We start from the raw sequence: 27,236 nt of genomic DNA on the forward strand, positions 1-27,236 counted from the left end.
TTTATTAGAATACACATATGATGGAGTTTATTGCATGGACAAAAAACTGATTGCACCTCAACGGGATGCAGCTGGGTTGAGGGATGCAGTTATGATTTGCTGCCGATTCCACTAGGTGAGTGCAGCCTGGCTGCATCCTGGGTCCCAGGCATGCTTCAGAGGCAACTTTTCAAAGTCAGAAAGCTCCAGGCTTTGAAAAGTGGCCTCTGAAGCATGCCTGGGACCTGGGATGCAGGTGAGCTGCACTCGTTCAGCAGAATCGGCAGCAAATTACATTCAGTAATTCCTGCCTTTATCATGCAACCCGTCTGTATCCCATTGGGCTGCAGTCGGGTTTTTTGTCCATGTGATAAGCTCTGATATCAAGGGGTTTATCTATTTCAAGGGTGTGCAAAGTGTAACCCACAGGCCTCATGCAGACCCAAACAAAATGTCAAAAATGAGGAGACCCCAAAATGACCTCCAGTGTGTGTGGAGAGCAGTTCCATCATGTTTGGAGTTCTCTGAACCCTTGAGGGTCAATACAAGGTTTTGCAAAAATCCCTCCCCCATAAAATTCCCCTCAGTATGACCCAACATGGCCTCTAGAGACCCAGAAAGACCCCTAAAACATGGAAATGTTCCAGTGTTTGCTAGTGGACATTTAGGAACAAAAAATGATGATGATGCAGAGGGGGTGTGGCCCACCAAAGTCTCTCCTTCCACAGTTGTCCACCTCTGATCTGTGTTGACATTTAACTATTGATGCATTGGGGCTATTCCAACTGGGGCTAATTCAGGCCCCCAAATCTCTCAGTCACGATGGCCAGTCACTGTAGTGCCTTGGGAATTCTGTGTTATAGTCCAAAAAGTGACTTCTTCCTCTAATCTCACGAAGGGACAGAGCGCTCCCATCCTATTCCTCCAACCTTCTCTCTTGCCTACACAGACCTCCAAAATCCATGGCATTTCTGTTTATCTCTGGTCCTGAGGAAATGCTTTGTATTTGCTTAATATCCCCCAGCCCTCTTCCCCGCCTCCCCACGGCAAAACAATAATTATAACAATGACGATGATGATTATAAATAATAAATAAATAAATAAAATTTTTATTTGTATACCGCCCTTCCATCAGATCAGGGCGGTTCACAGCAATTAAAATACAAACAATGAACATTAAAAACATGCAGCAATTACATAGGACGTAAAAATAAAAATAAAAGGCCCCAGGTTAGCCAATCCCGTTGCCAGTGCGGCGGGGGGGGGGGGGGGGGGCTATAGGACATTATTCAGGGAATGCGATCCCGAACAGGTAGGTCTTCAAGTCCCGTCTGAATTGGGCCAGGGAGGTAGCTGAGCGGAGCTCTGTGGGCAGCGTGTTCCAAAGGGCCGGGGCGGCGATGGAAAATGTCCTCCTGGTAGTGGAGACAAATCTCACCCCGGGAACCCTAAGTAATTGCTGCCCAGATGTTCTGAGGGTGCGGGGCGGAATGTATGTATTATCATCATCATTATTACAAATCATAGGACTGGGCTCACATACACAAATTCTTTGGTATACACAAAACACAGAGCCAGGGAGAGGAACTAGTTACATTTCTGTTAAGTGGTGACTATTCTTTCTAAATGGGGAAAAAATTATTCACAGAGTTGGAACCTGCTGGCAGTTAAGTTTGAGGTGACAATATTTCTCTTGGTGCCTGAGATAACAGGTTGCAACCATCAGAGACAGCACAAGCCAAGTTCCTCAATCCTTCCTTGTATTCAGTCACCTTGGTGCTAATTTTGGAATGTTGGGCTATATCTCTAGCAAACAAAAAGCACACTCATGGCACCTCCCAAAATGGTCAGCTGTACAGCTTTGCCCTCTGGGTTGATGATGGCCCTTTGCTGAAACACCGAGGCTGAGTAGTAAAGCTCACCAGAGATAGATAAACTTCATCAAGGACCCACTGAACAAGATGCACCAACTGTGTGTCAGCTCATGAGTGAAATCTTGAACTCCTTGATGCAGGCCAACAGGGCCAATGTTCTGGTGTACAGATAATGCTGAACTTGAATCTGTCTTTGACAAATATTTCCTTGGATTTCTCTCTGGTAATGACACAGGCATCTGTCAGTAATTTCAAATTCTTGGTCATGTTCTAAGGGACCTTCAACAGGAGCGGCAGGCCCATGTTCACCAAAGGGGCGGTTTTCAAGATATCACACCCATGTTTCATCTTGTGCATACACTTGGTCACCTTGGTCACCAGCATTTGGTCAAGGAGACCACCAGGTTGCTAATTTCCATCAGGATATTCCCCACTTCTGTGAAACATCCCACATTTAGCTAGCTCTGGACATCATGGGTCAGGATAGAGATATAGGGTGATGATGGTGTCCTGAGACTTCTCAAAGGACTCCTCAAATACAGACAGGCTCTCTGTGTTGGCTGACTGGCTCTCACTGGACAAGAGGAACAGACTGGTCATCAGATGCATCTTGATCTTGCAGAGGGCACCAATGGATATCAGCTTCTTCTTCTTCTGCAATGCATTGCTGCTGGGAGTAGACACTTCACTAGTGGACTTGCCAGAGCCACTACTAGCCATAGTGTCTGGGGAGCACATGCATGCCTTGTGGGACCCCACTTCTGCCAGTGCTCCCCTTCTATCCATGTCTCAAGAAGTCCCTGCTTAGTATGGCAAGATCTCTCTGCCTTTTTCCACACCATCATTCTATTAACATCCCTGAGTTAAAATTAAAGGATTAGAGCACTGGCAACAGCAAGAAAATTAATCCATACCCATTTAAAATAAATTAGAATTCAAGCCCTTTAAATTAAAGAATCTATACAATTAAAGACATTTAAATCAGAAAAACAGCACTGTTATTTGTTTGTTGTTGCACTGTGTATGCCTGAAAGTTACCCCTTGAACTTCCGGTGATTCAATAACCTTAAGGGCTTCCCACCTTAATTTGGAATGAGACTAGTTTAGAACAGATTTAGCAAATTTCATGACTAGGAAAACAATATATGGAATACATACAATAGTAATGAATCACCACGGAGCACAACGACAGGTTTGTACAACAGTTTTGCACAATTGTTTCTCTTTCCTGACAAGGTGGTGCTACCTCCATATCATTATTTCACTGTATCAGGTTTTATGCTGGCCTTTATTTATTTTAGAAATCTTACCTCTGCAAAATGGTACGGGGAAATCCCATGATGCTCCATTTCCAGGGCTCATGATACATGTCAGCATAGCATGCCCTTCCAGAATGTAGCCTGAGATACAGCTGTAGCGGATCTTGTCTCCAATACTGAATCTTGTGCCATGAAGAACTCCTTTAGGTATTTCCCCAGGATTGCCACAAGTATGGCTGGGTAACACTATTTAAAAAAAGAAAAGAAAAGATGTTATTATGGCAAAATGTATGGAATAAAAACAAATGTAAATTCACTTATTTATCCTTCTTTGTGTAATACATACACATATATCACTCCTTCTCTTCTCTGCATTTAGTTTAGATTAAACCTATTACACTCATGGTACTGGGAGATACTTTTCTAAAAGATAACTATGTGATTATTAGATAAATGCTACATTCTGTTTTATGTAGAACATTAGTAAATATTATCACTGACTTTTACACATGGGGAGATATTACAGCTACTTAGTTATTAGCAGTGCAATTTGTTGTTAAAATTTTAGATGCTTAATTTACCATTTTGGAACTAGAGAGCATGTTACTTTGATCCATATACATAAAAATCAGCTAGATTTTTGTATTAAGCTTTAATTGGATGTGGTTTGCATAGACTCTCATTCTTTTTATTCTAATTTACATAAACTGTAATAATTAATACAATCAAACAGGCATAAATTGATTTAAAAGCATGGATGGACATCTCTACAAAGCAATGTAGATCCTGCAAGTATACACACCATCTGTGCATAGCCTTGGTCCATACGGCTTGGTCTATTCCCTGGAGCATGTATATTATGTCACACTGTACATAGGAACACAGGAAAATGCTGTTTATTGTGTCAGATCATTGGCTTATCTAATTTATTGGTTACTTTACTGGTAGCAGCTTTTAGCTTTTAAAGAACAAACATGTTCTATTGTGTCCTGATCCATGGTTACCCCCCTCTCTGCTGTCTTTCACCAGCTGGCAAAGGCCATCTTATTTGGCAATCCCTTCAGGTTGGGGCAGAAAGATGTTCAATGGGTGTGCTAAATTTTGTGTTATGTATATTTTTAATTGTTTTAAATTAATGTTTTAATAGGATGGGTTCTTTCATGCGTTTTAAACTGTCACATTATATATTGTTTTGGCTTATATTGTGAACCACTTTAGTTCCCATACTGGGAGAAAAGTTCCTGGTGCACAGTGAGCTAGTGCAATCTTGCTCAATTCTGGTCAGTTAGAAGGTTTCTAAGAGTCAGTAAGACTCCGTTACAGCACTGCTCAAGAGAACATTCTCTTTTGAATATCAAATCTCCTACTGGAGAGATGTCACCGAGGAGGGAGAGCCACATGATGAAGGCATAGTCTCTCTGCCTGTGATGTCAACTGTAATTGGCTTTTAAGTTGCACTGGCTTCATTTAGTTTAAGAAACATATTCCTTGAGGTTTTCCCCTTTCTCCCAGTCCCTATCTGTTTCAATTAGTGGCATTTCACCAAGAAAAAGTGTGGTCTCCATTTGTTTTGATAATTTTATAATAGCTGAAAGCCATTTGTGTAGTCAAGGGGATAAACTTAAAGGTATCATGAAAATCCGTTATATCAATTATACATGTTCAATGGCAAATTGTGTTTCCACATGGCTAATACTGGCCTCCCTCCAGGCCAATTTCTGAACTGCCTTTACCCAGAATTCGAGCTGTGCAACAAGATGGTCATTGATGAAACAGCTGGCAAAGGCTACTTCACTTTTTTTATTCAGAATTAAGGCATTCATCTTCCAATAGCAAACGTGCTGTGGTGCAGTTATTCTGAATAATACTAACTGATTTTTAAATGGGATGATACCATCACACCAGTTTGCATTTTAATGAAATTTGGACCTGCTCCTGTGCAAGGAAATACAACTATGGAGGAGGAGAAATACTTGCTTGACTCTGGGAAGAGAAACCAGAGTGGATAAAGCGCTGTTGGTATGCTGGCATGTTACCAAGCACACAGGGGGAGAGATGGAGCCTGCCAACCTATAAGCTTGCTTTGTCTCAAACTCTTCCCTTGTTGTCTAAACTCAGCCCACCCAGCCATCCTTCATACAATGCAAGCAACTAGTTGCCTTTTGGGACCAGATAGGAAATTCTTCTTTCCAAGAGGTTCCCCTCCTACTTTGCACGACATCTGTATGGAATTATGGAATAAGTAGCACAGGGTGTGGCAGCATAAATAAGTGGTCACTGGCAGGTATGTGGAGGAGATTGAAGTGGTACCACTAGGTGTTGGTTTGGTGAAAGAGACATCTCTGGGTTTGATGCTGTGGGTTATTGGACCTAGGGTTTGGAAAGAGAGACTACAGTTGAGGCCAACCTGGGAGTGTTTCCCCTTTCTGTCACAGGACATTGGGGGAAGTTCCCAAGGAAAGTCTCTCTTGGTGACAACGGGCTGGGTGTCCAGCCAAAATGGTGGCTGACACTCATCGCTTGGTTGCTTCTTCCAGGGGTGGCTGAGGAGGAGGTCAGGTTGGGACCCTTGGATTCAGCAGGAACCCATTGTAGGCTCCTCCCTGTGAAGACCATTAAAGTCCCAAGTGAAAGGTTTAAATAGTTAAGAAAGTGGCCCTTTAATACCCAATCCTGTTGTATGGTCTCATCATTTCCTAGTTGTAAGCAACAAAAAACTAACATAATTTATACCTCTGACACAATATGCATAATTTACACCTCCAAAACAATATGCAAAATGAAATACAGCTACCGTCAACATTCACTCGTCTCCAAATTTTACAGCAAAACTCTCCAAATAAAGTATGTTACAGAAACATATTAAAAGTCCATATATAAACATAATCTATCTAATTAATTATAATAGGAAAAAGTGCTTCCAGAAATCTGTATATTTACCAAATGTATATTTGACAAAGTAGTGTATATTAAGAAAAATAAACCTTAAAATGGAAATGCATTTTTTGTAGAAAAAGTTGCAAAGTGATACAGTTTTGTCCACCTCTATCAACAACAACTAATTTTTACAATTCAAAAGAAGAGGAGAGTCATTCTGTTCATGTGAGGAGCTCCCTCATTTTCATGTTCCATGTTCTTCCAGTTTCAGCTCCTTTTTATCTCACTTGGAATGTCAAGCATCCCCCCCCCCCATGTGCGTGAGATGGAAGAGAAAGAGCAGCAGGGTCTATATTATAAAGGGGAAGGCATGAACTCTCATTTTATTAAATATGCTATTCAGAATAATTAGAAGCCAAGGTAACCTTAGATGCTTGCTGTAACAACTTCACCTTTCCCCCCAGTAATATGGAGGCAATCATTTATTACTAATTGGTAATCATTAAATAGAAGAACAGAAAATCTTACAGCCCTGCACAGATTAATGTGGCTCTAAGTATGACCCTAAGCACATACACCTCTAAAATGCCTATTATTTAACTCTGTATTGTTCAAAACAGTGATATCTGGTAACTTCAGTGTCAGTGTGGTGATTAATATCCTCCAGGCTTTAGATACAATTTACAACTTAAGTGCTGGATCCTATTCCTCCAAATAGAGCCAGACTTTTTGATAACTGCACAGCTTGAGTTTTTGCATAATTACAGTAGTCCATAACCCTCACAATTCACAATAATTACATTTTCTCAAATCTTTAACTGCACAGTAATAATTTCACCCTTAGATTACCAATTTATCAGGCAACAACTAATTTCACAAGACTTTTGATCCCTTCTTCAAACATTTCTTGAAGGTTCCCTACCAAAATCTGTCTCAAGTGAACTTTAGAGATTACGGCTGTGTGAAGGTACTGACACTAATTAGTAATATGTTCATATTAGAAAGCCATATGCAGAAAACAAGGGCAAAGTTTGTTATTTTGAAGTACTTCGCAAATTGAAATGGGCAGGATGACCTTTACTTATATATAATGTATTATTAACAGTTCAAGTTTGGAGAGACAATTTCAAACCTGAGCTTTGCTGAAAAAAGGAAAATGGGAAAGAGCTATATTCTAGGCCAGGTTCATCACAAATCTAGTCAGCAAGTATTATTTATACTAATCTTCCAGTGCATGTTATGTGTGGCATGCTCTTTACAAAGTGCATTAATCACAGTATTAATCATAAAGTTAACAAAGTACATCCCGAAATGAAGAAATGTTTGGGCAAACCATGGATTTTGTACAGCTCTGCCAAATATATAATGACTAGTACCCATTAATATATGTTGGTTGTATAGACATTATCTTTCATACAATGTTTTTTTTAAACTGAACTTACATCTGCCAGATGATGCAAAAAGTAATGGGGGAATCTCATTGACTCCAGCTTCTAGGTCAGGGGATGGGGAGACAAGGCATCCTTCACACCCCATGATTGTTTTTAATCTGTCCCAGCAACCTAGCTCTTTCTTTCCTTGGCTATAATTCCTCTTACAGTGTGAACTTTTTCATGCTACTTCTCTTTGCTTCCCCTGGAACCATGCACCACAGAAAAATATCTCTTTGCTGGTTCATCTGCCTATGTCTTTGCCTACCCTCTTGATTCCTGCAGAACCATACTTCCTAATGAGAAGGCAGCAGCAACTCTCTGAAATCATTTCCTCAACTTTTTCAACAAGATAAGGATGCATTCTCACATCTCAGTTCCTCATCCTTCTATTGAGAAAGGCGAGATGAAATATGCTCTGTCTATAGGCTTACTCTCATTAGGAGGTTCAAAGCATCAGCTCTCTTGCTTTTTTCTCCAGATACAAGCAAGAAGAGGAAGTGTCAAGAGATGTTCCTTCAAGATGCTTGAGATAGCAACACCCATTTGAAATGTGATGGAAAGGAATGGACATGTAAAGAATGCACAAAGGTCAGTGTGAATGAGTGCATATCTGAATGGATGGGATGTGTTGCGAATGCACAGAGGTTCTCCCTTAAAATCATAATGATCACAAGCATTTCTCTCTTTTTTGATCTTAACAATCTTAAGATACGATTTGGGTATAGGTCTGGGCCTACTCACTGCTGGCTCAGGTTCTCCTCATATACCACAAGCCTGTGGCCCCAGAGCTGTATATTTCTATTGTGTTATTTACCATGAAGTCAACTTTGACTTATGACAACTTATAAATGAGAGACCTCCAAGAATGACAGTCATCAACTTGCAAACTGAGGGCTGTGGCTTCTGTGATTGGATCAATCTATCTATAGTGCGGTCTCCCTCATCTCTTAGAATATGTTAAGATTAAGACATGGTGTGAAAGAACCTGCCTAAACAGAACATCAATACAAGTGCTCTTGGGAAAGAAGTGATGGAATATGTTTCTAGAAAAATATGGTTCACATGATGCCACATCTGTCAAGATCAAGCATCTTTATTACATTATTTACACTCTTTTCAGAAATCTCAGAAACTATATTTAAATTTCTGTGCAGGGCCAGCTGTGCAATCTTTGGTTTGATATCTAAAATGAATTGTGACAGTCATATCATAGAACCATGCAGCAAAGTTAAATATTTCATTATCCAAGTTGCAGCTCATTTGGGACATGTACACAATTCAAATATGTCCCAAAGAAATGGAGAATTTCAATACTCAAAGTTTCAGATACATATGCTAGAGGTGCAGTATTATTAAATAAACAAAGCATTCACAATGTTAGAGTGCCTGGAAAAGAAACATTCTTCTGTCAGTATCTAAATATGCATTTTTCTTGGTAATGTTTATGAAATCAGACAGCTTTTTATGTAATGTATCATACTGCTATGAAATAGCTTGCTCACTGTAGCTTTTTTAATTGTCTGGATTAATGAAGCAACGCCTTTAGAATACTGGATGATGAAGATAAGACTGTATCTACAACCAATAAAATGGTCAAGATAATGTCTTAAAACAAGGAAATTAGAAAATGCAACAGAGTCCAAAACATCATCCAACAAAGGCCAAATTTCTGTTGCCTTAAACATCATCATAAGCTGTGCAAGGAGAATTGGCAAAGTAAGAAAAATGGCTTAGAAATTATAGCTGGAATCCATGGGGGTTTGCCAGTTTCACAGCCATCCCTGCCATAGGCTAGATGATGATTATGATAATGATGATGATTTTAGTCATGTATATTCCCCCCGTTTCCCAGTATTGGGACACAAGGTAGCTTACAAACATGAAAAGAAATACTGTTTGAAATATTTGCAAAAGTCATGAATAAAAACATATGAAAAGCTATTATTAAAATGTCAATATAATAATAATAATAATAATAATAATAATAATTTATATCCCACCCCTCTTCAAGATGCTAATAGAATTAAAAACATTTAACACAAATTCACTAAAAACAAACAAAAATCAGCAAAAGATCACTTTATTAAATAGCCTAGCCGTCAGTTCTTAAAAACCTGTTGGGCTGCTCACTTGCAAGTGGAAAGACAGTAATGAAGGAATCATCCTAGCAAGCAGGAAATTCCAAAGTCTGGGAGAGGCCATCAAGAAGGCCCTCTCTCATATTTCCACCAAGCATGCCTGGGAAAGTGGTGGGTCCAGGAGCAGGGACTTCCCCAAATATCTTAGAACTGGGGAGCTCATATTTAAAACAACAACAATGACAACAACAAACAGTATGTTAGATATTCTTGACTTGAACCATGTAGGGCTTTATTGATTAGCACTTTGAATTGTTCTGAGAAACAGGTTGACAGCTGTTGCAGCAAGGGGTTTATATGCAACTTATACCTAGCTCTGGTTAACAATCTGACTGCAGCCATGATTAAATATTTGAAAGGATGCCATATTGAGAGTAAAGGGAGCTTATTTTCTGGTGCTCCAGAGAACAAGACCCGGAACAATGGATTCATACTACAGGCAAAGAGACTCCACCTAAACATTAGGAAGAACTTCCTGACAGTAAAACCTGTTTGATAGTAGAATATGCTGCCTGGAAGAGTGGTGGAGTCTCCTTCTTTGGAGGTTTAAACAGAGGTTGGACAGCCATCTGTTAGGAGTGTTTTGATAGTATATTCCTGCATGGTAGGGTGTCGGACTAGATCGCCCTTGTGATGCCTTCTAACTCTATGATTCTAAGATTATTTAACTCCCATCCCAGCAGGGTAGTACAGAAAGATACCACAGTTGATGTTACCAAAAGTCATAGACAGACCCAGAACAACCAATTGTAAGCCACCTGGAATAGTGATGGATGAAGGTGAGGGTAGGAGGAACTTCAAGAAGTGACCATATAAATTAAGATGCAATCTTGTGTTACTTTTGGCTACAAGCTTACATGGTCGAAACAATTATTGTGCTAAAAGCAACAATGTGAAGTTTAGGAACACTTATGCAATTTTGGCTAGCTTTATTTTCCATACTTTATTTCATCATGGGCAAGACATGATCTGGATCTCCCATATAGCAGAGTAAGACATCTGCTTCAGACAGCAGGTTTTAGGTGCCTGAAAGGGCAATATATTGTGATTATTTACTTTGTTGTCCTTATATGTTCACTACTGAGATGCTGAGAGGTATTTGTTCCACAATATCTGTGTACTGTTGGAGCATGATTGACTACTTAGCACAGACAGCAAAATGGCTTGGACAACCCCCCTTGCACAGCCACATAAAAGTGTGGCTATAAGACAGAAGTGGGCTATTTTCTGCTGCCAGAATAAACTATGCTAGGTGGGAATCTCTTCAAAATCTCCCTTTCCCCAATTATATAGGCACTCAAGTTGGACTGTAGAATGGATTGGCTTACTCTGTTTTCTCTTTCTGCTCTAGTTTACACAATATTATGCTGTACAAGTCCTTGGCTGATCAAAATCATCATCTAGCATACAAACTGTGTTTTTCTGCTTTCATTATTAACAATCTAGGTTATTAAATATTTGAACATACAAATTCATATTAGCCCTTTTCAGGTATGCACCCTTCTTTATGTAACAATGCTGTTCAATGACGCTGTCACTTATTCTTTCTTCTGAACATTGTGGAAGAGTAACAGATAAGGATATTGGCTTGGATCACTGGAAGAGCTTCAGGATTTGTTGGATTCAACCAAAGCAGCCTTTTTCCACCTCTCAAGGCTCATTAAATGAAGAAGCAGATCTCACTCTGAGAATGTGCACATTTGCAAGTCTTCTGGGGCATTTCAGAGAGAGAGAAAAAATCTTTTAAAAAGCAGTGGACACATTTTAAAACATGAAAGACAAAAATGTGTGTATTTAGGAAAAATACACATGCCTTGGGGGGGAGCATAAAACAGGTAAAATTTGTAAATAAATGTATGCATTAGAGAAAAGGTGAAAGAAATGCACATTCTATTTCCATGTGAGCACTGGCCCTTGCTTTAGAAAGCATCTCAAACAAGGATGGGGAGAAAAACAATGTGGAATGAGGAAAAATACAACAAAATTGAAATGGGAAGACTTTCACATCCCTGTTTCAGATTACCAGTAAAATGTCTTTCAGATGTACAAGCTGAATATCACTACAGGATGTTATTCTCTCTGACAGGGGAGTAGGGGTAGGATTATATGCTGATGTACCACACCGGCCATTTTACCATAGGGCTGGGATCAGGAGAGACATTAAAACATATGTGGTGAAAGTGAATGAAACTGCTGAATGGTCTAAACTGGTCACTCTCTATGCTAAGATGCAAAGGAACTGAGCTAAGGGACTTTCTCAACATAGGCTCTGCACTATGAGCTAGGACACACATACCCCTGCATGATGCTAGAACAAACTATCACACTGGTTTATTTAACAAATTAAAGAAGAAAAATATATTGACATTTTAATGTATCGATAACACAAGCAACAGTTGTTGCTGTTGTTGTTGTTATGTGCCTCCAAGTCATTTTTGACATGGCAATAATAAATCACTATTACATACCCATTCTAGCACTACCTGTACCTGGAACCTATAATTTTTCAAAAGTAGAATTTCTTTGCAGCATTTTAAGTTGACTTTTTTTGCTGCTAAACATTCAAAACAAAGGGTTTCAGTACACTTCTCCATTTCATTAATGATGCTACAAGAACAAATGCAGGGAGTGTTTGAAGAGGGACAACAGAGTGGCTGTACTGATGTAAGAGTTTTGGATTTCAAAATTGGTTATTGTTCCCTTTCCATTACTCCATCAGCACTATCCCCAGCTATTTCTCCTTATATATTTTGTAGCTCTTTTGCTTTGTCAAGATTTTAGCCCATCCACTTCATTTTTTATATATTAAAAAACAGATAAAAGAGTTAGGAAACTTTCCTTGGCTGAAACAGAATTGCTGAGCTGGCGTCTTCACATTTGAGCTGCCTCTTGGGCTCTCTCTTTATATCTTTATCTCTTCTCAATTTTCCAGAGACCAAAGTTGCTCATAAGAGTTGGGGAGAGAGCATGAGGAAAGAATCTCTGTGTGTGTGTGTGTTTATATATATACACATATAAAACCACAAGTTTTTCCTTGTGAAAATCAAGAATGCAGGATGTGGCATAACATCCCAGAAGAAGAGAAGTTTCAGAAAGTTACTTTGTACCCGGTAAAATAAGTTTGCAATATAAGATATAAATGATAAGCAACTTGAAGCTTAGCATCCTCCAAAGAAAGAAGCAAGTAGAGAGACAGCAGGAAGATTCATAGCAATCCCTCTTAAGATTCAATGAATAAGCAGAGTTCTCTGGAGTAAAGACAGCAACTTCAACCTACCACCAGAATCACCCAAATATCCAATGGTTGCTTGTGAGAATGAGATGTCTACATTGTACCTCTTTACATCATAAATATAGGTCCTAAATTTCAAGAGGCATTCTGATTGAGAAGATTGCCTTCATAAGTGAAGGAACTCCCTGCTTGTACATTTTTACTCAGAACTTACTACCACAAACACTTGCACCTGAATCTAGCTAGTAACTGGGGGGGGGGGGGGGTATATGCCCCTCCTGTACATATGATGGATGCATCAGTTTAGGTCAGTAACGTCTGGTTTCTCAGATGCATTTGGTGTGAAAGTAGGAAGAGGAAGTAGACTTTAGTCTATGAAAGCTCATGCTGCCAACTTCTTTCTTTCAGTTAGTCTCAAAGGTGCTACAAGATCTCTCCACATACTGATTCTACAGACTAACATGACTATATCTTTGATTTCTATTACTAACCACATGTTATATTCATAAGTCTGCTTGTGTTGGAAGAGATTTATTTAGCTATTTTACACTTTTGTTTGTTTTTGTTTAAAAATAAATTGGAATTCATGAGGCAATGAATCAAATTTGTCTTTTATTATTTTTTATCTATAAATACTTTGTATTACTTGTCAACAAAAATTGGATGTTTTGTTTAGCACAGCAGAATTCAGAATTCGATGATATCAGTTTACCTTGGCACGACTATCAGATTACAACTTGCAGCGAAAACTGCTAGGCAGTGGGGCTATTTCAATCAAACGTGACACTTGATATCACAACTGTTATGACAAGTATTGATTTTAAGGTTTATCTTCAACTTCAATATGGCTGTTGCAGCTGTTGTAGAGACAGGCTGCAAATGGCTTGAAAATTTTTCTTTGAATAATTAAAGCTTACACTACAAAATGTCACAACATCCTTTGTTCAGCCTGGCTTGTCTTTAAACCTCAATATTTCTAATTTTAACTTTCATTTTAGCAAGTGACCTACTTTATTTGCTTGGAAGTGATTCTGGCATACCAAGTTACCTTATATAATACCCTTGAACTAAACATAAAATACAACAGGATACATTGGGCTCATTCCCACTTACATTTAAACTGGTGTGCAATTCACCTTCGCTTGTGTTGCTAAATCGATTCCAAAAGGCCCATCGTTCCCACTATGAAAGCGGATCTTTTCATTATCTCCTTGTAATTTTCTTCTTTTTTGCACATTGTATCAAAATTGGTTTTTTTTTGCGTTTGCCTCTCTTTATCGCGACAAAAATCGATCAAAGTAGGATCAGAACCGGTTTCAAATGGGAGCGACGGTCATATACTCCAATCAGTGATTCGCTTTAAATCCTAGTAGAAATGCACCCATTATGGCAATAGGCAGTGTTCTACTCTGGTGAGGAAATACTATTTTGAAACACACACATTTCAAACATTAATGCTAAATTTGCTTAATATTGTTGTAGTTCTCAAATCATTGTGGGGAAGAGGGTAAGGGGTGAGCGAATTTCCCCTCACTTCCTGACACTTTCATATGCTTTATTCATTGTTTCTTTGTTTCCATAAGAACCTATGAAACATATATTAATATATGGTGATTATCTATTCCTTCCCTCCAGATTACGGCTGCGTTGAACTACTGCTTTCATTAGCTGTATCCACAGTGTACAAATAATCCAGTTTGATACCACTTTAAATGCTATGGCTCAGTGCTATGGGATTCTGGGAACTATAGTTGTGTTGCCAGAGCTCTCTGACAGGGAAGGCTAAATATCTCACAAAACTACAATTGACCCCAAACAGCTGTGCTTCAATAGATGCACCTTGACTTGGCTGGCAGTTTGGCTATGTAATACTGCTTGAGGCAGAAAACATATCTTGCTGTGCAAACACATTGCTTTTATCCTCAAGCAGCTATGTGTTTGTTTTTATGTGGAGGGGAGGAATCTTCACTGTCTACTGTTACTGCCATCTATTCCTTCAGAAAACACTGGTATGTGTTTTGCGATACTAAAGTAATGTTGGAATCTGATCGTCTATTGCCTTAGGAATGTGGGAAATACTAGCATCTGACTCCTCCTTATGGGCAACATCAGAAACTACAGGAGCAATGGGACAGTTTCAATGTCATGATAAGCCACATTTACAACAATCTTTCTCATCCAGGCACTTTCCAAGCATTTCCATCCACCATCCAGAGGGAGAGAAGGGCAGGCCAGCTCCACTGGACCTAATCAGAGTAAGAAGAAGGTCGCTCCCTCCAGTCCAGGCCTCCGAGGGAGAGATGATCAGATGGACTTCCCCCTTTCCCCACTGCGTTTCCCTTCTCCTTTTGTATCTTGTCTTTTTAGATTGTAAGCCTGAAGGCAGGGAAATGTCTAATTAACAATTTGTAAGCCACTCTGATAGCCTTTGGCTGAAGAGCGGGGTATAAACAACTTCCCATAGAGCATTCACTGCTTGTAGCCCTTAAATTGTGGAATGGCTTACCGGAAGAGATCTGTCTCATCGCCACCTTAGATGCCTTTAAGACTTAAAATGGATCTCTTCCAGCAGGCCTATCCACTCAATCTGTTATAAGAGAGTCGAAAATGCTCCACCTCCATTTGTAATGGTATGTATTTTAGATGACGATTTAGTCAATGTATTGTATTGATAGTAGTGTTACTGTTTTATTGAATTTTATATGATATTGTAGCTTTTACTGTTGGAATGTTGTTTCTATAATTGTAATCGCGCCTCGATCTGCAGGGAAAGGTGGGAAATATAAATAAAAATATTATTATTATTATTAATAATAATAATAATAATAATAATAATTTATTCTTATTAATATTATTATTTTGGACTAACTGTCCATGGTCACTGGGACTGATGGGACTTGAAATTCAAAACACCTAAAGGGAAGAAATTGTTTTATCATGATGAGAATGAATTGGCCTGCATCTGTAATTTGTAATTTGTTGTGGCACCAGAGCTCTGTGACAGAGAATGCTAAATATCTCACAAAACTACAAGTTCCATATTTCCATAGCATTGAGCCATGGCAGTTAAAGTGGTGTGAAACTGCATTAGGTCTGCAGTATAGATACAGCTCGTGTCTTGCATGTTCCACTCTTTTCCTCTCCTTTGGCGTGGCCACAAGGAGAAGATTGGAAGCTTTCATTTCCATTTGTGATAAACACATTCTAGTGTCCCACCAAAAGCCTACCTTATGCTTAACCTTAACTATGGTTAGTTAAAACAGGCAGCTTTATGAACTATTGCTTGCATAAGCCATGCATTTTCCCCCAGGTTGGACAGTATAACAAGTTGTGGTTAGGTTAAAATGGAAGCAAACATTTTCTGTCTATGCATAAGTATATCCAATGAGGAGATGTGTGGGTAAGTCATCACTCATTTCTGCCATATTGCTTCATAGGATCTTATCACACTAGATGAATCACACTCAGAAACAGGATTTAAAAGTAGAAAAATTTTCAGATGACATTTCTGCGAAACAGAAATAACATGAAAATAAAGCGAATGGAAAGTGGACAAAAATGACACCTTTTTACTTTTGGGAAGTTCCTGAAAGTAAAAAAGGTGTCCTTTTTCCCCACTTTCTGTTCGCTTTATTTTTGCATTATTTCTGTTTGGCAGTAACGCGTCAGAAAACCATCCCACATTTTTGGGTTTTTTTCTACTTCTAAAATCCTGTTATTGAGCAGGATTTGTCTAGTGTGATAAGGCTCATAATTTGTCATAAGACTGAATCAGATTTTTTTTTACAAAAAGTATTGTTGCATCCTGCATTAATCTGCTGAGTCTATCCTAGACCTGAAACCCTCGTTTCATTCATTCTTTTTCTCTCTCTCTCTTTCTGTATCACTTCTAGTTCCCACAGCTGGCATCCTTGTGGCTTGTACACATTGTTCTTGAAAATCCACTGATGATTCCTTCACATTTGAGGAACACTGCAAGAACAGAACACACTAACTTAGCATTTTTACTAAGAGATCTGATAAAATTATACTTGCTGTGATTGCCTGGGGCTTTCTAAAGGACGTGTTCGTCATTTTGTTTTGAGGACTTCTATCACGACTTCCCCAGAGTGCCAAGTTGATTTGGCACAACTCCGCAAGGAAACTTTAAACCACCTATAATTGACTTTTTAAAATGCTCTGAAACTTTCAGTGCATTGAAGAAATCAAAGCACTATACTCTGTAAATATGTCTTCATATAAAATATCCTAAAAGCACAGCATCTCCTGAGGTTTGCATATGTAACCTGACACACAAAGCATGTATGAATGTAGGCGGGGGGATTTTAAAACTCATTAGATCTTACACTTTCAAAAGGAACTTCTGTGTGAGGAAGCACTTACAGAACCCACTCGGAGAGGTTCCTTTGGAAATACCAATCAAACGATGTTACATCTGTCAAATATTTGCTCCTACTGTTTCAAATGAAAATAGAAAGTAATTAAACATCTATTTCTACCTTTGCCTTTTCATGTTTTCTTAAGCAATGCCAGTAATCTGAAGCGTGGATAAAGCAATGCGCCAAACCAGCAGTTATTGTTTAAACTTTACCAAGCTATCTATAGAAAATTCTGCTAGGAGCTCTCAAGCACTAGTAAGAATGCAATTGTGGTTTCATTATATTAATTTACATGACATTGCCCACATTGCATTGCAATTGTGTTCTTATTAGTATTACTCTTGGTTGTCACTCCAACCTAATTTAACTTATCTTCCTTTAACATGCTGAAGTGTTACTACAAAAAAATTGAGTAAGAATTACTGACACAAACAATAACATTTTATAAGAATGCTAAATATTGCAGTTTTGTATGTTTCTATTCATTTGAGCCTAAAGGATCTTTACAATATTAAACTAGCCACAAATAGATCAGATTACAAAACTGGAAGTTTTATGTCATGCTGCATAAACTAAATGAATAATTTTGAAAAATCTTGCAGGATGTATACTGTAGAAGGGCTTTTATCAAACTGTATTTTACAAAGCTTATTATTATACATATTCCTAGGGCATGTGTGCTTGAGGAAGACAGGGGAAAAAAAGAAGTATTTCTGAAATCTCGGTATTATTGTGATAGATAATCACCTAACCAACTGTTTCTTTATATTAAGTCACTGAGACCTAAACTGTCCTCCGTGCAAAGAAAAAAGAAAAGAAAAATAGGGATTCTTTGTTTATTGAGAACAACAGTAACATCCTACATGAGTATTGTGCAATGCATTCATTATAATATCACAAGCAATAATATTGTTGTAATTTCTCAGACAATAATGATACTGCCTGAAGCTGAGCCAGTAGCAGCACTAAGAAAAATAGAACGAGGAAAAATGGGTTGCAAAGCAAACTCAGAGAAGACAAGCTCAGTATCACATATTAGAAAATTTTTTAATTTATATTATATGAATACTGTCTGTGTGTGTGTGTTTGTAGGTTTGCATATATTCAAGTTCCCTATTGGCCTATGGTAATCCTATGAATTTTCTAGTGGTTTTGTAGGCAAGGAATACCCCAGAGGTGGTTTTGCTACTTCTTTCATCTGAAATATAGCCTATATCATTTGTTTATCATCCTACTACAGTATTTACCAGGTCTGATTCTATTTAGCTTCCAAAATCAGACAGGATCAAGCACGTTTAGGGCATTTATGAATACTTCGAACCAGAATATGTCAAAGAAAGAATTCTCATTCATTTCAAGAAGATGTGTATCGAAGGCAATAACTGAAGGATTAATTAAAATTACACAAAAATCTATGGTTTGGAGATTAACTCAGCCTCTGTCAGTGGAAGTTGCCCATCTGCCTATAGAACATAGTTAAACCATAGCATTCTATGTCATAATATGTTGGGATGATGGCAAGCCTTCATGGCTTTAAAAGGTGATTAGACAAATGGGAGATAAAGCTATCAACAGAAGGTAGTGTTGCCCTCAGGTTTTACTGGAAGTGAGGCATCATATTTAATGATATTGGCTGGCATTCAGCACTGCAGTTATAGAGTCATAACCTAGAATATAGATCAGTAATTGCCCTGTATTCACTAATCCTGCATGGACACAGCCCACCCTACTTCCCAATTACTCCCAATCTATCTTAAAAGCTAGAATGGACAAAAGAGGTCAGTTCAGCACAATTCAGCACAAGGAGGAGGATATTCCCCACCTTCTCACCAGCAAGCAAGTCTGCAACCATCAGGAGCACAGCTCCTGTTGCATTTCCTTGTTGCAACTTCACTCGCTGGTAGGAAAAACATGGGAATGTTATGGCCAAAGTTATTAATGAGGGAAAACTCAAAAACTAGGAGAGGCTTCAGCAGTTGGCTTTTCCCTTGAGCCTACTGAGAAGAGTAAGATTCCACCCCTCCTCTCTTCTTCCCCTGTTAAAGTAATTGAATGAAAACTACATTTATTTATAGGATTTATATCATGCCTTTCTTCCAAAATGGAATTCATTTTGCACTTTGAACTCAGTTTTCAGCAACTGAAGAAAACTGATGGAAAAGGAAGAAAGTGGGAGGAGGACAGAGGCTAGATGGACATCTGTCAGGTATGCTTTGATTGGATGGCCCTTGTGGTTTCTTCCAACTCTGTGATTCTATGAATGGTGCTGTTCTCATGGTATTGTTGTGTCAATGTGTACTTCTGCAATCAATTTGCACATCTGAAAGAGAAATGGAGCAAGAACCAGGCAAGTTTGAAAGTGAAAATGCTGTTCTTTGCAGGAAAACATGCTGAAACTCCACCCGCCCCCATCTCCACACTGGTGCATAGTCCACGCACACAGGGGATTCTGTGGAGTCTCCACCCTGATCCAGACAAAAAGTGGACTCTTTTTTCTCTGGAGAAATCCCCTGGGTCACAGATTGGGCCTATGTTCCACCCATTTTGGCCCCATGCATCATTTGAACAGAGCAGGAACATTTATTTTCCTCCCTCAGACACCACTATCATTATCATCATCACCATCTTGCAATATTACAACAATTCCAAATAACATACAGACACAGTCTTGTTTGGTAGCGACAATGCAGTTTTCAAAATAACTATTGTTTTCCAATGAAAACAATATATTTTTAAAGGTTTAATACTGGAAATTTAAACCTGCCTTACATAAAATCCATGTTGTCATCTGACTGAAATTTGGCTGAATTAGTCCCATCTTTAGGGTTTGCTAAGCCACCATGCTTCATTCAGATGTGCTAAGGAAGAGAGCAGTTACAGACTACAGAAGAAGTGGGATGAACTACAATGTGAATTGCTCAATTGTTCCACATCCAGGCTCGGGATTGAATAAGATATAATGCATATCACTAAATCAGGCTTAAAATTAGATCAAAGTGCAGGCAACAGCATTATACGTGTATGTATGTGTGTGTATGTGTAAACAAACTCTTTACACTATCTCTCATTCAAAGACATAGCCATGTTAATCTGGAAAATAAGTATGCAGGGAGAATTTAGAATATCTCTGAGACTAACTGAAAGATAGAAGTTGGTAACATGAGCTTTAGTAGGTTTCAGCCTACCTCCTCAGATGCATGTGTTATCAGCTTCGGCTGATATGCCAGCTGCACCCTTTCCTGGAAATGAGGGACTTAGAAACTGTGGTGCACATGCTGGTAACCTCAGGACTTGATTGCTGCAGTGCATTCTACATGGGGCTACCCTTGTGCTTAGTTCGGAAGCTTCAGTTAGTGCAGAACATGGCAGCCAGGTTGGTTTCCGGTAAAGCCAGAAGCGATCACATAACACCTATCTTAAAATCACTCCACTGGCTGCCCATTAGCTTCTGGGTGCAGTACAAGGTGTTGGTTATGACCTTTAAAGCCCCAAATGGCTTGGGATTTGGGACTGTATTGTTTTAATTTGTAAGCCGCCCCAGTTGTCTGGGACAGAGGGGCGGGATATAAATTAAAAATAGTTTTTATTTTTATTTAATTATTTCTGTGGTGGATGGAATGTCCATAGGAATTCAAAACTTTGTGGATGTGGAGATGAGGTGACAAGTTCAGTTTTAATGACGGTTGTTGGGGGTGGGGTGGGGGGGTGGACAACAATTATGATATTTTCTTGTAAACTGTCCTTAGTTGCTTTGTGGAAGGGCAGTGTAAAAGCATTTTAAATACATGTGTTTTAGGATTAGCAGCTGGTATTCTACTAGCAAAATTCAGTCCAAACTCTTTTGAACATCTGGAACTCCGTAATTGCTAAAATGAGTATATTTGCTCAGTAAGGCAGTGGATTCTGAGAATAAAGCAAAACCTCCCCTAATTAAATGCATTGCATAATGTAACACTCAGATTCTGGATCTACTTTAGCAGATAAAAGGTGGTGTAATAATTGAAAAGCCAATATTGCATGGAAACAAATTCTGCATTAGAATTAAGCTCCTGGGATAGCTCAACTGCCTAGTACTATTCTATAAATATGAATGCTAGCAATTAAAGAAACTCTATTCACAAAGCAAAAATGCCAGCTCTACCTTAGCTGCCTTGCAATTTACCATGAAATTTTCGAATGCGTCTACAGGGACTGCTGACTTTAGATGAGCCATTTCTGATAATCTTCTGTGAACATATGCAGTGAATATCAATAGGCTCCATATGAGGCTGTTTTGAAAAGTAAGATAAAACCAGCTGCCAGTACTATATATTGCCATTGTTACCTACTTAAATCTTTGAGTGGGCACTTTTTATTACATTTTAGGGCTGCAACACGGATCCTTTGGTGGGAAAAAAACAGATGAAAAGGAGAGTGTTTCTTCTAAATTTTCTCTCAGCTTCAGAATGTGTTCCTACTGAGATGCCCTTTATAGCAGCGGTACCAAGGTCAACATTGCTTGAACTCCAGCCACCACATACTAAGATTCTTCTCAATGTTAAGTCTGCCTAGTAGTACAGATATGAAAAAAAAAATCTAGCGGTTGCTGAAATTTTGGTCAGAACAATCCATCTCAGGATGGTGAAAAGGTGTGTCAATAATTCTCTAACTCTTCAGTTCTTGCTTCATGCATAAAGCCAAGATACCAGCTTCATGAAACCAGGAGATCAAATTGTTTAATCTACATTTTGTTTAAAAGCAAGGAAAGGAAAGGAAATATATCCAAAACTAGTGCCATTTTCCTTTGTTACATAGGACTGGAATTTTTCATGCGATAATTCCTGATTGCATCCTATAAGCGACTTACCCGGCAGGGGTAAGTGGCTTTATTTTTGCATGCAATAATCTCCCAAGTCAGAATAGACACTCTAACCTTCTGGACATCTGACAATAGACAGCTGCAGGGTTTCTATGTTTCGTGAGTTTCCAGTAGCAACACATTGTATTGGGAAGTTGCATAAGGTGTTCATGAACAACCATGCAGCATTTTAAATTGTTCTCATAACAGTTATTGCTTTTTAGCTGTATTTTCTTTAAATCTATGTTGCCAGCTATCTTGGAAGAAAAGTGATGGAGGGAGGGAGGTAGGGTCCTTTGTGCAGTATTACAGAACTCTAAATAAAGGAATCAATAACAACTACTGAAATGACAATAGTAAAGTGGCCACATTTGTGCTGTGTTGTGCATAAACTTGCTGAGACTACAATCAAATCCCATTCTTCCCACTATTTTTATTGCTATGCATAATCTGCATGTTGAATCCCATTTTTTTGTTGTTTTTGTGTGCCTTCAAGATGTTTCTGACTTATGGGAACCCTAATGCAACCCTGTCATGTGGTTTCCTTGGAAGATTGATTCAGAGAGGGTTTGCCATTGCCTTCCTCTTGATTTACCCAAAATCACTCAATGGGTTTCCATGGCCACACAGGTTTTTAAATACTTGTCCGAATCCCATTACTTAATCACATATTCCCCCTTTTAGCTCTTTGTGTCATGCTACACCCAAAACATATGACTGGTAGCCTTGTAACATAAGAAGTACTATTCTACATTACTGATTCACTAAAGATTAGAACAAGTTCTAAGAACTTCAGCGTGGCTGATAAATGCCCCACACAAGCAAGCAAATTTGTGGAGCCACCAAAATAATCCACAAACAATCCATTCGATAATGCAGTTTTATCGAATCTACATTAAAAGTGCACTTCTTTTTTCCCCTTTTGATTACACTGAAGCTGTGGAACTTTGTACAAGAGATTCTGGTCTCACAAGGAAGAAAAGGATAAAACTGCATCACTTCCTTTCCACAGAAAACTATAAATTTTGGCTGACATTGAATATGTTCTTTTATTTTCAATGTGCCCTTGAACATGATGGCACCATTACCATGGTAACACTTGGCAAGAGTCTTACAGACTGATTGTTTGCATGTTTATTCAGATGTAGATCTCATTAAGTTCATTAGGAGCTTATAATTAGGTAAGCATGCATAGGATTGCAGCTGAAGAGCACATTTCTTTAAACATATAACTGTTAACATCATTCTTCTTGGCTTTTGACAACGACGGATGCCTTTTAAAACAGCAATCCTAAATATGCCTGTACAGAAGTAAGTCCCATTGACTTCACTGGGGCTTTGGACCAGGAATATCAGTATAGGACTACAGCTGAAACAAGCCCACTTCCTTCAGTGTACACAATTGCATGCCAAGCACACACTGCAGTTTACGGCAAGGCATTTTACCAGCTCATTTCTCAAGCACTTTCTTCCCAGCAGTGGCTGAGGCAAAAGAGTTAGAGTAGAAGTTCACAAATAAAGCTTGTGGTTTGTTGGCTTGTTTTTTATACAGTTGCTAAGGTCACAGCGAGATCCATCAGTCATTCTTCCTTGGGCTGGGATGTCTACATTTATGTAGCCATAAATCACTGAAGATAAAATACTTGCAAGATATTACTTTGTTGTTTTTGTTGTTGCTCTGTGGCTTTCTTGCTTGATAAGCATTTATCCAGCTATAACTGTCAGCTTCTCTAAGGGTGTACAAAATTGTATTGGATTGCTCTGGTATGAAAATCATTTGGGGGTATGCAACAGTCTTTAAATTCCAACACGTCCCCCTGCTCGTGATTGATAATTTAATTTCTTCACACAGGTAATCATGAAAGATTGATTGATTTCAGTTTCTACTGCGTATACTTTTATTATAAAGTGTATAACAAATGTTTGGCCTTAGGCTACAAGACCATAAATGTCAATACTGTGCAAGTATAATCCCAGGGTTTTCAAGTGTTTTTTTTTTTTAAAGACAAAAGCTTCTAGCCTTTGCATCATGTAATTGCCCTCAATGAATTCTGCATTTGTCTTGTGATATTGCAGGTCAGTGTTGCATCCCTATTTTGGCACCCTTACTTTGAAGAAGACTAAATAAAATAAAGTTTACTCAGATAACTGCAGCTGTTGAGACTGCCCATTTTAGAAAGTGTGATTTTGATTTGGGGAGGGTTATTTTAAATGGCTCTTTCGAACAATGTCCCTTTTATTTCCTTTCTTCTTATCACAGAGAATCCAATGTATAAGATGGTACTATCCAATACTAACTAATTTGGGTGCTTTAAAAATCAACCCAATTCATTCCTTATTACAGGTGCTAGTGTCCTTTTCTTTACACACACACACACACACACACACACACACACACACACACATATATTAAATTAAACTCTATTTCCTATATATTGTATTTATGGAATAATGTATTTGTACAAACATTCCTTTGGTCAGACAGTCATAATTCATTGCCTAATAATTTATGTTCATAACTACAGAAATAACATTAGCATGTTGTGCCTGTGTGTCTTCAAGTCATTTCTAACTTAGAACACCTTTAAGGCATACCTAGCCCAGAGGTTTCTTGGCAAAATATGTTCAGAGGGGATTTGCCTTTGCCTTCCTCTGAGGCTGTGAGAGTGTGACTTCTGGAAGGTCATTCAGTAGATTTCCATGGCTGAATGAAGATTTATTATTATTATTATTATTATTATTATTTATTTATATAGCGCTGTAGATTTACACAGTGCTGTACATACAATCAATAAAATAGACAAAAAGAAACCTGCCTATGGCATACATTCTACAAAATGAGAACAAAATACATATACAATAATATGTAAGGAGTCAATAAAATATGCAGGCAACAAATTAAAAACATCAAGTATAAAATATCAAGCATCAGATAACAATCACACGAGGCCTGGGAACGCTTCCCTGAACAGTATAGTCTTCAACTCAGTTTTGAAACTGGTTAAAGAAGTGATGACCTGTGCGGCTCGTGGGGGAAGAAGGTTCCAGTCGTGAGGGGCAGTAAGGGAAAAGGGACAAATCCAGGAAGGGGCGGTGGAAATCCTAGGCTGAGACAGGTGACCTTGACTACCAGAATGGAGGGCATGGGTGGGAAGGTGAGGAGAAAGAAGCTCAGATAAATAAGAAGGGGCCAGCCCATGCAGGGCTTTAAAAGTAAACAACAGAAGTTTATACTGAATACACAAGGGGAGGAGGAGCCAGTGAAGGGAAGATAATAGGGGAGAGATATGGTTGAAGTGGCGAGCAGATGTAATAATGCATGCAGCTGAATGCTGGACAGAAATTAAAGTACAGAGGTGAGAGAGAGGAAGCCCTGCCAGAAGGAGGTTACATGGACTAGAGTCTTGGCAGTAGAGGCTGACAGAAATGGTCGGATTTTAGCAATATTGTATAGAAAGAATCTACATGCCTTGGCTGTGGCCTGGATCTGGGGGATACAGGAAAGAGAAGAATAAAAAATAAAACCAAGACTGCAGGCTTCTTGGACCGGTCAAATAAAGATATTATGAACAGAAACAGAAAAGGAGTGTTGAAGGGCAGACTTAAGTGGAAAGACAAGAAGCTCGGTCTTGGACATGTTGCGCTTCAAACACCAATGTCACATCCACTAAGAGATAGTTGTAAGACAAGATAAAACTTGCTATTCAAGCCCTGGAGAAAGGTCAGGGGTGGAAAGAAACAGCTGAGTGTCATCGGTGTACAGATGATAGGAAAAACCAAAATAACTGATGAGTTTTCCTAGGGACAATGTGTAAAGAGAAAACAGTAGGGGACCCAAAATAGAGCCCCGAGAAACTCCAACAGATAATGGAACAGAATCATAGAATCATAGATTTGTAGAGTTGGAAGAGACCGCAAGAGCCATCCAGTCCAACCCCCTGCCATGCAGGAAATCCAAATCAAAGCATCCCCGACAGATGGCCATCCAGCCTCTGCTTAAAGACCTCCAAAGAAGGAGACTCCACTATACTCTGAGGGAGTTTGGTCCACTGTCGAACAGCCCTTACTGTCAGGAAGTTCCTCCTAATGTTGACGTGGAATCTCTTTTCCTGCAGCTTGGATCCATTGCTCCTGGTCCTGTTCTCTGGAGCAGCAGAAAACAAGCTTGTTCCCTCCTCAATGTGACAGCCCTTCAAATATTTAAACAGGGCTATCATATCACCTCTTAACCTTCTTTTCTCCAGGCTAAACATCCCCAGCTCCCTAAGACATTCCTCATAGGGCATGGTTTCCAGACCCTTCACCATTTTAGTCGCCCTCCTTTGGACATGCTCCAGTTTCTCAATGTCCTTTTTGAATTGTGGTGCCCAGAACTGGACACAATATTCTAGGTGGGGCCTGACCAAAGCAGAATACAGTGGCACTATTACTTCTCTTGATCTAGACACTATACTTTTATTGATGCAGCCTAAAATTGCATTGGCCTTTTTAGCTGCCGCATCACACTGTTCACTCATGTTCAACTTGTGGTCTACTTGGACTCCCAGATCCCTTTCACATGTAGTCTCATTCAGCCTGGTGTCCCCCATCCTATATCTGTTCATTTCATTTTTCTTCTCTAAGTGCAGTACCTTACATTTCTCCGTGTTGAATTTCATTTTGTTAGCTTTGGCCCAGCTTTCAAGTCTATTCAGGTCATTTTGAATTTTGATCCTGCCCTCTGGGGTATTAGCTACTCCTCCTAATTTGCTGTCATCTGCAAATCTGATAAGAAGTCTGACCACCTGTGACTACTGCAAAAGATCTATCTGACAAATAAGATTCAAACCTATCAAGAACAAAGTCCAAGAACCCGAGGTCAGAAAGTATATCAACTAGGAGACAGTGATCAACCATGTCAAAGGTTGCTGACAAATCAAGAAGGATGAGAACAGAGTAAAGGCCATTCGCCTTGGCCCGCAAAAGATCATCCAAGATCTTTGTGAGAACTGTCTCTGTAGAATGATGTGGGCATTTGAACCCTGGTTTCCAGAGCCATAGTCAAACTACTAGGCTACAATGTCTTTCAATACCAGCATAGCACAAACACATATTTGTAACAAAAATCACATTGCATGAATTAATTTCTCAAGATATAAATGCCATCTTCCAAATCAGTGTGCAAAGCATGATCCCTGTGTACTACCAAGTCTATTTAAGGTGATAAAGAATAATTCTGGTATATATCT

The 27,236-nt window shown here is 38.9% G+C and overlaps 1 protein-coding gene and 1 pseudogene across 3 annotated transcripts in view; both read right to left on the minus strand.

Annotated features, from left to right (window-relative positions):
- The window catches only part of CSMD1 (CUB and Sushi multiple domains 1), a 1,238,710-nt gene that overhangs the window by 654,438 nt on the left and 557,036 nt on the right, over positions 1 to 27,236 (minus strand). For all 3 annotated transcript variants that reach the window (XM_089531085.1, XM_089531084.1, XM_089531086.1), the window contains exon 4: positions 3,164 to 3,358. In XM_089531085.1, coding sequence (XP_089387211.1) covers positions 3,164 to 3,358 — 195 coding nt within the window. The remainder of the gene's footprint in view (positions 1 to 3,163; positions 3,359 to 27,236) is intronic.
- LOC149311449 (talin rod domain-containing protein 1-like) lies at positions 1,647 to 2,573 on the minus strand (annotated as a pseudogene).

The sequence above is a fragment of the Sceloporus occidentalis genome, unplaced genomic scaffold (genome assembly GCF_023333645.1).
Source record: "Sceloporus occidentalis isolate IW3139 unplaced genomic scaffold, rSceOcc1.0.p SCAF_6, whole genome shotgun sequence".
Classification (NCBI taxonomy): domain Eukaryota; kingdom Metazoa; phylum Chordata; class Lepidosauria; order Squamata; family Phrynosomatidae; genus Sceloporus; species Sceloporus occidentalis.